This window comes from Leptopilina boulardi, unplaced genomic scaffold, assembly GCF_019393585.1.
Source record: "Leptopilina boulardi isolate dan_hultmark-lab unplaced genomic scaffold, ZJU_Lbou_2.1 LbouV2_10, whole genome shotgun sequence".
NCBI lineage: Eukaryota > Metazoa > Arthropoda > Insecta > Hymenoptera > Figitidae > Leptopilina > Leptopilina boulardi.
In genome coordinates, this window is record NW_026137641.1 from 246,873 (window position 1) to 262,008 (window position 15,136).

At 26.8% G+C, this 15,136-nt stretch overlaps 1 protein-coding gene across 1 annotated transcript; it reads right to left on the reverse strand.

Moving 5' to 3' along the window:
• Positions 1-2,392: 2,392 nt before the first annotated feature.
• LOC127291477 (uncharacterized) lies at positions 2,393-8,222 on the reverse strand. The gene is made up of 10 exons (XM_051320648.1): positions 7,986-8,222; positions 7,873-7,934; positions 7,363-7,630; positions 6,597-6,659; positions 5,916-6,441; positions 4,543-4,687; positions 4,266-4,342; positions 3,769-3,849; positions 3,273-3,566; positions 2,393-2,580 (listed from the first exon to the last, which is right to left on the reverse strand). Exons 1-10 carry the CDS (start codon positions 8,220-8,222, stop codon positions 2,393-2,395), a joined length of 1,941 nt encoding a protein of 646 aa, XP_051176605.1.
• Positions 8,223-15,136: the final 6,914 nt, after the last annotated feature.

Genomic DNA, 15,136 nt, shown 5'->3' on the forward strand with positions numbered 1-15,136 from the left:
ATGAAAAATTTAAATAACCTACTGGTACCTTGATATTAATTTTTCCAAAAAAAATTTCAAACCGCGAAAATGGCATCTAAAAAATTCGAAAAATTAAAAGGCACTTTTCCAACAAAGAAATAATTTTTAAAATTCAAATAAATGAATAATCAAGAAGTTTTTACTAATTTTAATGTATGTTTTAAATGTACATATTTTATACTGACATTTTGGACACTTTAATACTCACGATAATTTTTTGAAATTTTTTATTATAACTTTCACGGTATCAAAAATTTTTTTGGAAAAATAAATATCAAGGTAATAGTAAGTTATTTAAATTTTGCATTAAATAACGATGAAAATGAATTCAAGAACTTTGAAAAAAATTTCATTAGTTTCAGAGTAATTTAAAAATTAAAAAAAGCATGCAAAATCGACATTTTTTTATATATCTCACATAAAACTTAACGAAACATCTTTGATCAGGTGTCATTCAGTTCATAATTTCATCAGCTTTTACGGAAAAAATATGAAAAATTTTTGTTGTTTCCATTTTCGACGTTTTAAGCTTTCTTTTCCTCATGAAAAAAGAAGCGTCCTGATACTCACGGACGGTACTGTATCTATACGTAGTAACTACGCTCAACGAAGCTTAATTATGGTGATCGCAAGCAACGGTACCTCATAGCCGACGCTTTTTATTATTATTCAAATGTGGAGCGGTTAAAAGGTCATTTTAATGTATAGAATAAGTAAATTAACAAATTCAAATTAATCATAATTAATAATGACAAATCAAATAAATTTTATTGTATTTTACTCAATTTTTTGTATTTTACTTCTCGTAAAATTCTTTTAAATAAAATACTTTAAATAAGTATTTATTTATTATTAAAATAAAATACTTTTACCCCCCCCCACAGCCCCCAACTCTTAGAGCTTACAATTTTTTATCTAGTGAGCTGCAATTTTGCATTCTTATGTATTTTCACAAGCAGATTATTGACAAAATATAGCGAATGAGATTACAGTTGATTTTCAAATTGATTTCTGTGGAAAACTCACAATTTTTATCAATTTTGCCAAAAATATGTGTATCCCCGCCTGGCGCTCACGTTTTTCGCCACAGAGAACTGAAAATTTGCATACTTTTCTGTTTTTAGTTCAGATTTCCGAAAAAATATAGCAAACATGATTGGAGTTGATTTTCATAACACATTCATAGAAATACTCGAAATTTTTGTCAATTTTTCTAAAAATTCGTGTGCCCTACCTCTTGCTTTCGCATTTTTTGACCAAATAAGTTCAATACTTGTACGATACCTTCGGCTTCAGTGTGAATTCATCTCGCACTTGTCCCATTTTTTGTTATAGCCACCTAAATTCAACGGAAATGATTTTCTCTTGATCTTTAAATTAAAAAATGACAAAATTTAAGTACAAAATTTGAGATTTATTTTGGAATAACTTCGAATATTCAGGCCAATTATATAATGTTTGTTCTCTTGTCTAGTGTTTAACGCTATGTTAGGGAATGTAACGTAACCGGCGGTTGCGAAATCTGTTATACTATATAAAGATAAGTTTATGTTCATTTATTTTTTTATAAATTAAAATTTTTCAGTCAGTTTTTATTGGGCATTAAGCAATATGTTGTCAAATACATAACTACATAGCAAAGATTTTAAAAAAATTTAATAAGATTTTTCGGACTAATATTTTTAAAATAATTACCAATTTTTGACCGGATACAAGTTTTTAATTCTAAAATTCTCAAATCAGAATTTTGTTGAAATAAAGTTTCTCTGTTTAATTTTATCAAATAAAATTTTCATAATGTAACACTATACTTACTGTTTTCCATAATATTCTTATTCTTGAAAATTATTCCTAATATTTGTTTTCGTAGTTTTCGTAAGAAAATATATTGGAAAGAAATTTTTATTTACAAAATTGATCATAAATTTACTATTATGCGGCAAAAGTCTTAATTTTTTTACAAACAAGAGCATTTTTGTTACGTAGTTTAATTTTTTAAATATCTTTAATAGCTTCAGTTTTTAATCTTTTTACATCATTCCATTATAGCTGAATTAATTGATCAACAATTTGTTTAACTAAATTATTTTTAATAATCTTTAATTTTTGAATAAACGTATTATTGTCCACTCTAAATTAAAAATTAACAATTTTCGCTATTACAGTGAAACATATTGCTATTCTATAGTGAAACCTATCGCTGTTATAGGTAAAATATCTTTCTTTGTAGATAAATAAAAACTGGAATGCTTGAAATTATTTATTTAAAGAAAATAATTATTTATTTGAAGTTATAAACGAAACATTTTAATTTATAATTAAGACAAGAAGCGTTAAATGAACATTTTTGAAAATTATAAAAAAATCATCTTCAATAGAAAACATGGATAATATCCCGTATATCGGCCCTGCACACGGGGCAAACATCCGAATTAAATAGTGGTCGGCAAGTATTACAGATACACAAATGTGCACATGGTAAAATCAAAAAGGATGGACCCGCATCTATGCAGATGCAACATCTACCTTGCTCCATATTTCTTACTACTTCCAGAGCATCTGAAAATGTTGTCAATTTTAAAAATAATATTAATAAATATATCCCACGTGAAAAAGTTCCACGGAAAGTGCCCCTGGAGATTCCGGTAGAAATTCCTTACAGAAATATTCTATGGAAATTCCTTATAGAATTTCCGTAAAATTTTGTATTAACTTTTCCGTAAAAAACACAATATTTCAAAGTAATTAAATAAAAATTATTGTTTGTAATAAACAAATTCACTTTCATTTTGATGTTATGTCATGTTCGACGACATAAAAAAATCGCGCTAAATTAAAAACTCGTCAAATCAATTAAAATAGTTTTTAATTTGTATTATTTTATAAGAATTTAAATGACACAAATGTAGTGAAAAAATATTTTTTTTAATTTATTCATATCATTTGTAATTTATATTTTATTATAATAATTTAAATGATACAAATAAATTTTAAAATATAATTTTTACACTACATTTGTGGCATTTTAATTATTATAAAATAATGCAAATTTAAAAACTATTTTATTTAATTTGAAGAATTTTAAATTTGACGCCATTTTTTATATGGCTGGCCATCATGCTTGTCAATTCAAATCAGATTTTCAGACGATCCTAACCAAAAAGTTTTGTTGTCTTCCGGGCACTGTGTTTATGTTTATTACAAACAATAATTTTTATTTAATTATACTGAATTAAAAGTAAAGTATTTACTCGGAAATGCCAATTCTGGGGCTTCATAGGGTTGAACCCTATTTCGCCCTGCACGTCTTTGTGGACCTATTTCTCGATTAAGCATACGAGCATCCACTAGGTCCCTTGGTCGTCCTCTACCTCTCGGTCGTCCTCTACCTCTCGGTTGTCCTCTACCTCTCGGTCGTCCACGATTAGGAGGTAATGGATCATCATGTGCTACGGGTTCAACTGGTGCTGCTGGTTCAACTGATGCTGCCTGTTCATCTTCACGAACTGCTTGTCGATTCATTCTTGCCTCAAGTGCATCCAAATCTGTTAAGTTAAAATGGATTTTTTATTTAAATTTTACAAAAAATTTTCATTATATTTTAGTTAATAAATTTAAGTATTTTAAGACTTTGGAGCCGCTGACTATAATAAACGTATTGTATGGTATAAATATAATTTATTTTATTAACTATGTTCTATATGTTTTCTTTTCAGAAATTTAAATAAAAATGTACAATGAAATTACCTGCAACATTTTCGTTCCGTTGTAGGATGTTCGGATCCACCAATTCTGGATCATCATTTATTAACAACTGTTCATGTCGAACTACAGGTGAGAAAAAAAACAACTATTATTGTTTTTATTATTATTTAAAAAATTTTATAAATCACTGAGAAAAGTTAGTTTGATAAAAACTATCAATTAAGTGATCAAATAAATTTTTTCATTAGTAAATAAATATAATTTCTACTTTCTTTGATGTGAGGTCTGACTTATAATAATGTAAAATGGATTATTTGCGTATCTATTTCGATTTAAGTCAATGCAATTGCACTGATTCATCAGTGTTTTTCACTTATTGTAATATTTAATTAAATATACAATCAAATGACTCCATAATTAGTTAGTTTCTTATATCTTTTAAGGACTCTATTTAAAACTTTTATTAAAGTTTTAAAATTAAATTATTTATTAAATTTTAAAAAATGAAAAATATTTTGGTATTTTTCATAAAAACATACTCTGGAAAATTTGTTGTTCATACTCCTGTCTTCGTTTAAAGGTTATGGCCGATCTTAAAAATTCTTCAATTGTTATTCTGTCGACATATTAATAGATTATTTATTCAAACTCAGTAAAACATATTATATAAGTAATTAATATATCTATATTAAAAAATCAAACTTTTGTCTGTACATTGCTTAGAATTTGGAAATTTATGCAAAATTCAATTTATCTTCATATCACATTTTTCAAAGTAAATTAAAAGTACCATCCTAAGGTATTACATATATGTACCTTTCCAGTTGCAGACTGTCTTGCAATTGTTGAATGTGCAAGTCGTCAAGAAGTGCACGAGATCGCCTGCGTCGTCGAACATTCAAATTCCCATGAAGATGTTCATAATCTAAATCTTGTTTGCTTGAAAATTCCTTCAATTTATCTAAAAATATAAAATCATTTATTTTTTACGATATTACAATATTATAAATTGAATAATAAATAATATTCAGATGTTCAGAAACTTTTTAAAAAAATTCAAGGACCATTCAAGATTTTTAAAGTTCAAAATAAATTTTTTAATAGTTTCCCTTTAACTTAGTAATTTCCAACCTATTTATACTAATACTTTATACATTAATTTTTAGCAACATTAAAGATAGTAGTTTTCAATTAATTATGCAATATTTATTTGTTACTTATCAACAGTTTTTGAAAAGTATGGCTCCCAACCCTAAAAAATACTCTGATTCATTATAAAATGATAAACGTTACACAAAAGAAATGCTTGCAATATATATTTTACAAAGAACTATATATTTGCAGGTTTTCAAGAAGTAAATTACTAGATGTGTACAAAAAAATTGAAAAGTCAAGCTGAGACATTTTTTCAAGCCAAGCTGAGTTCAAGCTTAATTAATGTATCTAGTACTCGATATTTTCTAGTACTCAAAATATTCCAGTAATTAAATAAATTTTAGTTTTTGATTGATTTCTAAGATTTAAATTTTTCGATATTAAGGATATCCCTGGGGCGTCTTATGGATATCGACCGACTTCCTGTGGTTGATATCCATCGCTGACAGTCCGTGGATATCCCTAGTATAGGACGTCCCAGAGATATCCTCAATATTCCAGTGATATGAGGGCATAATTTCACAGTAAAATTTTCAACTATTTTTCCACGTCTATATGAATTATTAATATTTTATTTAAAATTTTTTAAAAATTCAATTATTTTGTAAAATTTTTCTGAAATTATTTACGAAATTCAATATTTTAAATATAATATTATAATATTTTAATTATTTATAAACACTGTAATTAAATTTCTTCTAAGATTAAATTATTTTAAAAAATTGAATAAACTTTTCTTAAAAATATATTCTTTTTATAAATTAAGAAATAAATTTTTTTCTAAATTTTTAAAATTTATAATATTAAATGTTTTTTAAATTAACTAACGTTTGAAATTTTTATAAGTCTTCCAAAATTTAATTATATCTAAAACTTAAAAAAGAACTATTTGTATATTTAATTATTTTCGGTTTTTTTAACGTTTTCAATTGTAGCTAGAATACTCTGATTATTCTTGCATTTTTAGAGTAAAAATATGAAAATGTTCTAAATTATTATTATATTTGAAATGAGATCTCTCATTTAATTGTTACCAAGCAGCATGAAACCATTTCGGGTTGATCCTGCAAATCGTTGCTTTAAATTCATATTCAATGCCTCAATGTCATCGTTTTTTCTAATTGAGCAATTATAGGCACAGATAATTCCAGCACGAGGCGACCATTGTTGCCTCACGTGAAGAAGAAATTCCAGCACCCTTGGATGTTCGTTAGCTACAATATCAGCAACTGCTTCAATGAGTGCAAGTCCTTCGGCGAAACTGTTTGCTGGAATCAATGCAAGGCTCATGGACATCCACAAAATGTCCCGTGGAACTTCAATTAATTCCAGGCGTATCCATTTTCTGAGAATTAATTGAATGTACTGGAACCAGCTTCCTCTTTGAACAATACCCGGGATTAATTCATTCAGAGCAGATGGTGCCCCTGCTTCATAACCTCCAAGTACAGTGATTTGATTATTCAACATTTGTGGAGCTAGCTCCAAAATTCTACGCCATACAGCAATGTAAAGAGCTCTGGATTTGGAGTTAGAAAATACATAAACTGCTGGAAGTACCTACAGAAGCAATAAATAAATTAAATGTATGTAGAAATATCAACAAATTAATTCAATATTTTTTTTATTTATAATAATCTATTATTTCGATTTCGATATTATTTTATTTTACTTTTATTATTTTTATTTATTATGAAAATTATGTTTGATCTTACTATATTTCTATATAACACGTGTACACTGTAAAAGTGAGTGATCCTCGGATTTGAAACAGAAATCTACAACAGATGTTATTTTATATTATTTCACTATAATAATTTAATATTATAATGAAGTGCTTAATGGTTTTAATCTCAATCTCTGTTATTCCTAACTTTTTAATATATAAAAATTTTTAATTTAGAAAATCAATTTTTATTTTGCTGAAAATATTAAAATCTATAAAAAAGAAAAAAAATAAGCTCATAAATTCTTCAAGAATTTCATAGTAATTTTTTGAATATTTAATTATAACACAAATAATGTTTGTATAAAAGTAAGCTAAACTATTTTATTTTAATATAATTTAAATTTAATTATATTTAACTTTATTTTGATGACAAATTTTTTGCAAAAGAGCGATAAGTACTATATTCTAAAAAATAATTATTATTTTTACAATACACATGCAAACATTCCTACGAAATTACTCCTAGAAATTTCAAAATTTTCAATAGGAATTCTAATTTAAAATTCTTATTGCAATTATGATTTAAAATTCTAATAAGAATTATGATAACTTTTTTTATGCTTTTATATTTAATATAATAATAATTTTTCAAATTAAAATTTCCAATCTGAATTTTTAATCGAAATTCCTACTATAGAAATTAAGGATCAATTTTCTAAGATTATTTACATGTTAGAAATATGTCAAATTTCAATCTTTCTCTTTGTCAATTTTGAATTAAAATTTATTATGTATTTAGATACTATATTTACTTCAAAAGCACTGTCCATCGAAAATGTAGTTCCATTTTGAATAGCTGTCAGCATTGTATCGGATGCAAAAATTAATGCTGTTGAGCCATCTGTTCCAAAAACAGTTCCTCTAAATAATCCTTCAACAGATTCTAAATTTAAGTTCACGATTCTTTCTCCAAAAGTTTCGATGTCTTCTGGTACTGGTCCACGATGTAATGTCATTTGCTGAAACATCATCACCCGGACTGACTCAAAGCTAATTTGACGTGTGACTTCATCAGGAAAGCTAACCATATTATGAATTAATTTTTTAAATTAATTTATTTTAATTTTATGATATTGATTGAAATTAAAGAAAATATGTATTAATAATAAAATATTATTATTTATTATTAATTTATTTTTCATAACAATATAATAATTATATTATCAAATAAAAAAATTAATTTAAAAAAACTTACAAAAAATATTTGGTTCATATAATTTAAACAGCAATATTAATATCAATTTATTTATTTATTTATTTACCGTGCACATGCTTCATTGAAAACTCGTCTCAGGTCATTTGAACTTCTGGCATTCGCTGCTGTCTGTTTCAAAATAATTCTCAATCGTGCCAAATGAAACGCAAAAAAATTTGCCTCATGTAAATTATGAGCTTGACGAATCTCGAGATTCGCAGTAATTAAATTTTTTCGAATAAATCCTAAGCAATTTCTTCGAATGCAGCGATATTCCTGGTACTGTAGATTATGGGCACGATTGTGCCTATAATAAAAAAAGCCTTGATTGTAAAATTTCCAAGATCCATTTCTTTCTCCTTCAATGCGCATTATACTATTAACATCCTGTAGAGCTAATATTTCTTCAACCTCCATTCTGCAAATAATTTCAATTATGCATTTCTTGAAAAGATTACAAATAATTAAATATATTAATTTATGATAATTTAAAATTAATAATAATACGAAATTTTTTCATTTACTTTGCAATATTTATAAGTCAATGAGGTTTAATAGTCAAATTTACGACTAACTTTTCGAAAGAAAATCCAATTATTTTTTTAACAAATAGCTGAAAATTATTTTAGTGTTTAAACATTACTTTCTCAGTTTCGAAGTCAAATTGACATTTGTCTAATCTCTAGATATTTTGTTTATATAAACAATTGAAAATCACTAATTGATTTTTAAAAATTTGTTATTTCTTCATTTGAAAATTGAAGGTTTGTTTTTTATTCTTCAAATGCTGTATTGAGAAATTGTTTTTATTTTACAAATTATTAATTAAATAAATAATTGATATTTCTTATCACACATGAATTATCGAGAAATAAAAGAAAATCATTGTGTATTATTTGTTTAAATAATTTTTTTTCAAAAGTTGGACCAGAAAATTGACGAATAACCAAACGAATTTTTACATGTATTAAAGTAAACGAACAAAAAATTTCAATATTAAAAAGTTTAAATTATTTTTGAAATAACATATTTTAATTATTTAAACTTATCTAAAAAATGTTGAAATTAAACTTTTTTCCAGAATGGAGGCTGGAATTGCATTGCGAGAAGAAGAAAACAATATAACTCCTATAAGAGGAGTAAAAAATGATTCATTTAAATTCTACAATCAAGGTTTCTTTTATTATAAAGACACTTGCCCCCAAATGTATCCGTTTCAATATTATCGATGTATCCTGAAACGAACACGAAAGTGTACAGGATTAATTAGGCAAAACCTAATTACCGGAAATATAGATATTCGTAATGCTCACAATGCACATGCGGCCGATATTTTTGCATTTTCTTTGGCAGAATTAAAGCTTAGCTTGAAGATTCAAGCTTTGAATGCCAGAGGTACAAAATCTTTAAGACGAATATTTGATGAAACATGCATGAGGTATAAATAAATTATATTAATTATATTAATACTTTGATATATATATGTTATAATAATTTTCTAACTGCTACATAAATTTGAATCTTGATGTGAATAGTTTTCCTGATGCAGTCACATGTTGTATTAATTACGAATCAATGAGATTAATAATGTACAGGCAAATGATACTAAACCGTGGTCCAGTACCAGAAGACCTTCGAAGTTTCGGTGAAAGACTTGTTAATTTAAATTTGGAGTCTACTCAAGGGATATTCAAAGGAACTGTGGTTGGAACTGATGGTTCAGTCGCGTTAGTGTTCGCTACTGATAAGATGGTAAGGGCGTTTCAAGGTGCAACATCATTTTCAGTGGATGGAACCTTTGAAGTAAGTTTTCTCAATGAAAATTTTTATGCAGCTACGAGATGAGCTAAATTGGTAAAATTAAGCTATTTGATTTTCAATTGACATATTCGTTTTTAAATTCTCGAAAGCATAATAATAATAATTAATGTTAAACAAATACAATAAATAAAAATAATAAAAAGGTTAATATTTTACACAATATAAAGACAGATTTTATTCATTTGGATTCAAATTATTATTCACAGCATGCATGAATGTTTATAGCAATTCAATCAGAATAATAAAATTCTTTAAATATTATTATATTGCAGATTTCCCCATTAAGACCCAGAATTTCACAACTTTTTACAGTGCACATGCGTCATGCCGACGTAGTAAGATTTAAAATCAATTTTCTAATAAATAAAAATATTTTTTCCAGATATCATATTAGCTTGCGACAACCTTGCAGCAAACTTTTGCTGTAAGCTGTCAATGAAAGTTTTCTTGAAAGGTTTTCACTTGCTGATGTGTTTGGGTTAAATATCCATATTCTGATATTGAATATTTTCTTGTATTTATAGATATTTCCAGTATTTTGGGTTTTAACTACCTCAAAAACTACGGCTATGTATATTGCAATATGGCGAAAAATTTTGGAATTAGCTCCACAAATTTTAGAACATCAAATATCAGTACTTCTTGATTTTGAAGCAGCCATTCAATCCGCTATACGTGAATTATTTCCGAATGCCATTCTGAGAGGATGCTGGTTCCACTTCATGCAAGCGCTTCTGAGAAGATGGATGAGCCTGCTTTTAGCTCGAGCTCCACGGCACATTTTGTGGATGGCAATGAGCCTCGCATTGCTTCCAGCGGAAAGTTTTGCAGCAGGTCTTGAAGCAATTCAAGCAGCTGCCATTCTCATAGCCATCGAATATCCAAGGATACTTGAATTTGTGGCATACTTGAGACACCAATGGCTACCTAGAGCTTACATCGTCAGTGCGTACAGATGTCCAGTAAGAACGAACAATGAGGTGGAAGCTTTTAATAGACAGCTTGTAGAAAGATTTGGAGGATCGAAACGAAATGCTTTTACGTTCCTTGGTAAGTATGAAAATATAAAAATATGGATTTACACTATATCTAGACTTACATAATATGAAATAATCTCATTTCCTGATTAATATAATTGCATTCATTACTATTTATTCAAATCAAATAAACTGTACTTTAAAACAATAAGAAAAATCTTTATTTTAAAACATAGGCACTACTTGACCGAGTTAAAATATAATTGAGGGGCTTGTTAATAAAGAAATAATTTTAAATACAAAAGAAAATATTTCTTAAATTATGCTCATCCAAAAAATCACCTAACGTGACAAATGAAATAAAAATTTATTTAAAAATTTATAGAATTTCTGTTAATGGGTTACATACTTTTTTTTAGAAAAATATAATGAATTTTCAAAAAGTCTTTTAGATTATTTAATTTTTTAAAAATCAAATTTATTTTTATTATATTTATCAAGTAGTACATGTTTAGATGTAATTGAAAGTAATTTACCCTTAAAAAATATTGGCAATTGTAAAAACTGTGGACCTTACACCAAAAATTTTTTTTTCGATAAATCAGATAAAGTTTAATGAATATTAAAGAACAATAAAAATTTTATTAGTTAGTTACTTCGTCCTTAACCAAAGAAATTTTTTTAAAAAAATTTCGGTAAAAGGAAACTATTATTTCCCAGAAGATTATTTTTTGATACGAAGTAGATTAAATTTTTGTATACTGTGATTCTCTTTGGATAAAAAAATGTCATCCCACGAAATACTGTTTCTCAAAAAACAGAATTTTGAGCCTCTAAAAAAACGATTTGTCGGCATTTGTAGTACATATGTTTTAGTTTAATATATATGTTTAACAGTAATATATAATTGAATTTTTAATTCATTTCATTCTGTTTTTGTAAAAAAATCTTAAAAATGTTTTTTTTCGGTTTTTACAGTGGTCTAACTCCTTAATCAGCTTAAAATATTGTTTATCATATAAATTTTGATGACAAAATTAAAATACTTTCTGTAATTATAGATAGATTAAAGGAATACTTAAGTGGGCAAGATTTAGATTATGATCGCATGAACTCTGGTCACGATATTCGACGTGTTAGAAAATCTTATTCCATACTTGACGACTTACAGATTCAGAAATTGCAAGATAGTCTAGACCTCGGAAGGTATATTTGCAAGACAATTTCAAACTTCTTAATGTTATTTTTATATAAACGTGCATATTTAATTCATTAATATATTGATTTATTGAATATAAATGAGCAATTATTAATATATTGACAGGATAACGATAGCGGAATTTTTAAGATCAGCCTTAAGTTTCCAGCGAAGGCAACGATATGAGCAACACATGATCCGACGTATGTTTTTATGGAAAATATGAGATTATTTTCCTCCCTTTCAAAATCTGTAAAGTTACATAAAACTCTAAAAAGAGTAATAAAAAGAATGGTTAGAATATTAAACGAAATAACTTCTTTATAAAGTAAATTTACTTAATTTAAAATAAAATAATAAAGAGATGGGTTCATACATAGTCTACTTCACTATAAAAGTTTTTTTTATAGTGAAGTAGACTATATATGAACTCATCCTTATTAATTTCACTTTTTCTGATGAATTCATAACTAGATGCGCAATTTTATCCAATTTAAATTATTATAAAAATCAGACCTCACTTTGAAAATACAAGTTATACAATTATGAGGGAATATTTATTTGCTAATAAACTATTATTTTAAGCAATTACATTTTTATTAGCGTCTTGGATAATTTTACATTAATAAAAATTAATGATAATTACCTTTTGTTACCTATAGTTCAAGAAGACGAGGTTATAATTGATGATCCAGTGTTGGTAAATCCTAATGCTCTAGAACGGAACGAGAACGTACCAGGTAATATATTATGGTACATTTTCACATATTAAATTTCTAAGAAGAAAACCTATAGATAGAAAAGAGTTAAATAAGAAATTAAATTATTATATTTATACTGCACCATTGGTTGAATTTGTCTGAAATCAAAAATTAATGAATAGTAAAAAAAATTTAGTATAATATAATAATAAATAAAAAATTCATTTTACCGTAACAGATTTGAATGCACTTGAGGCAAGAATGAGACAGGTAGCACCAGCAGAACCCATAGCAAATGCGGAACCACGACCTCCCGGTCGTGGACGTCCGAGAGGTAGAGGACGACCGCAAGGTCGAGGGCGACCAAGAGGCCCGGCAGAACACCCAGAAAGAGGTCGAGGAAGGAGACATAGGCGACAAGAACTATATTAAGGCCGAGAACTTTCTTTGTCACTATAGAAGTATACTTTTCTATATATATATATATGCATATATTTGTATTTAACGGTGACTTAAAAAATGACATCCTCTCACCTCAGAAAAATTTTAAACAGTGAATATATAGATATACCTATAATGTCTATACTGTTCACTGTAAACATCTAGATATTAAAGCTGAACATATTTATCATTTAATATATAAATATAAATAAAGAAAATATAAATATAATATGAATATATATAAATATTAATATATATGAAGGCATGTGGATATTAATCCGTATATAAAGCACTAATATCTGGCTTCCAATTTTTAATATCAAGATATTAAAATTAGAGACCTAAATATAGTAAGCGCTAATATATATATATAGGTATATTTTTAAATATTCAGTTTTCTCTGTCTCTCTAGGTTGAAATAGCTATGATTGATGGAAGGGCATGATTACAAGAGGACTGTTATACAAGGCCTGTGTTTAGGGCTGTTCTAGAAAATATAATTTTTTTATTAAAGATGTTTTCTATTTTTCAATCATTTCTGTTTTAAATGCTCCGTTTACAGCTTTAAATAAAATAATTTATTTTAAAAAAATATTCTCAAGCATCTTATTTATATAATAATTTATTTACTATCCCATTTTCTATTAGAATATGTTTTTGTAATGTTTATTTGTCATAGGAAAGAAATGTAGTGTCTCAAACCAAGAAAAATCAGAGATTTTGAAGAATAAAAATTATAGACCCTCTGAATTATGCGTATTAACGGATAAAACCACTATATTATTTTAAAAAATCATTTTTTCTTTTATTTGCTTATACGATGTTTTGCCCTTATTACAATAAAGTAATTTGGTATTTGGTAAAAGTAAAAAAATATTTGGAACAATATCTCTAGCACCATTTTTTTGAAATATAATCAATGATAAATATTTTTACTTAACTTTACAATGTGAGTATAATATATGATTAAAATCTTTCACTTTTTTCTACACAAATATACCACTAAAAAGGTCACTTAAAATATGCTAATAAAAATTTGTACATATTATTCTCAAAAACACTTTTTGAACTAACTGCTAACTTATTTTTCGCACAATTATTGATTGATGCACTTAAAAATTGATGTACAGCTCTAACATTGTAAAAAATCAGACAAGTGCAAGGTGGACGCGCACTAAAACTAAGGGTTCCGCGTATTATACACATAATGATCTCATTTGGTAAAAAATTATGAGGGCTACGAATAGAGTACACGACAAAATTATTTATTATTATATTTTGACAAAGTTATCCAAAATTTTAATTTTTCGAGGAAAACGCTGTAATGATCAACTTCAATCATTTTTGCTATATTTTTCCTGAAATCTAAATAAGAAAATTCATAAATATGTATATTTCCAGCTCTCTAGGGCTAAAATTGTGAGCGCTAGATTGCGTAGTTACACGATTTTTTTGACAAAATTGTCAAAAGCTTTGAGTTTTTCGCAAAAGTCGCTATGAAGATGAACTTTAATCATTTTCACTATATTTTTTCTGTAATCTATACGGAAAAACACACAAGTATGCACATTTTCTTTTGTTTAGATAAAAAATGGTGAGTGTGAGAGTGTTACACAATTTTGACAAAATAGTGAAATATTGTCAAAAATTTATAGTTTCTCGTAAAAAACTCTTTTTTCCAGTAATCTACGTGTGAAAAGACACAAAAATTAAAATTTTCAGCTTTCTAGATACAAAAGTGTAAGTACCAGAAGGCGTTACACGATATTTTGACAAACTTGGCGAAAACTTCAAGTTTTTTGTGAAAAACGCTATGAAGATCAACTCCAATCATGTTCGCTATATTTTTTTTGTAATCTAATTGTGAAAATACATAAGTATGTAAAATTTTAACCTCAAGAAGTAAAAAATTATAAGCGCCAGGGGGGTACATGATTTTGCTGCCCAAACCATTTTAATAGGGTTCCTATCGCGTAAGGAACTTTAAAAAGGTTGTAAAATCGATAAATGTTTCGAAATTTTCAGTGCTTATTTTAAAGCAAGTGTTTTAGCAGTAAAGATAAAATTCTCTGTGGAAGTGCGCAGAGGTTATTTTATTGGTCATATTTTGTTAATTGATTTTTATATCGTACCGAACAGAAAAAATTAATATTTTTTACCGACCGTACCAAATCTGCTTATATATGCATCAAC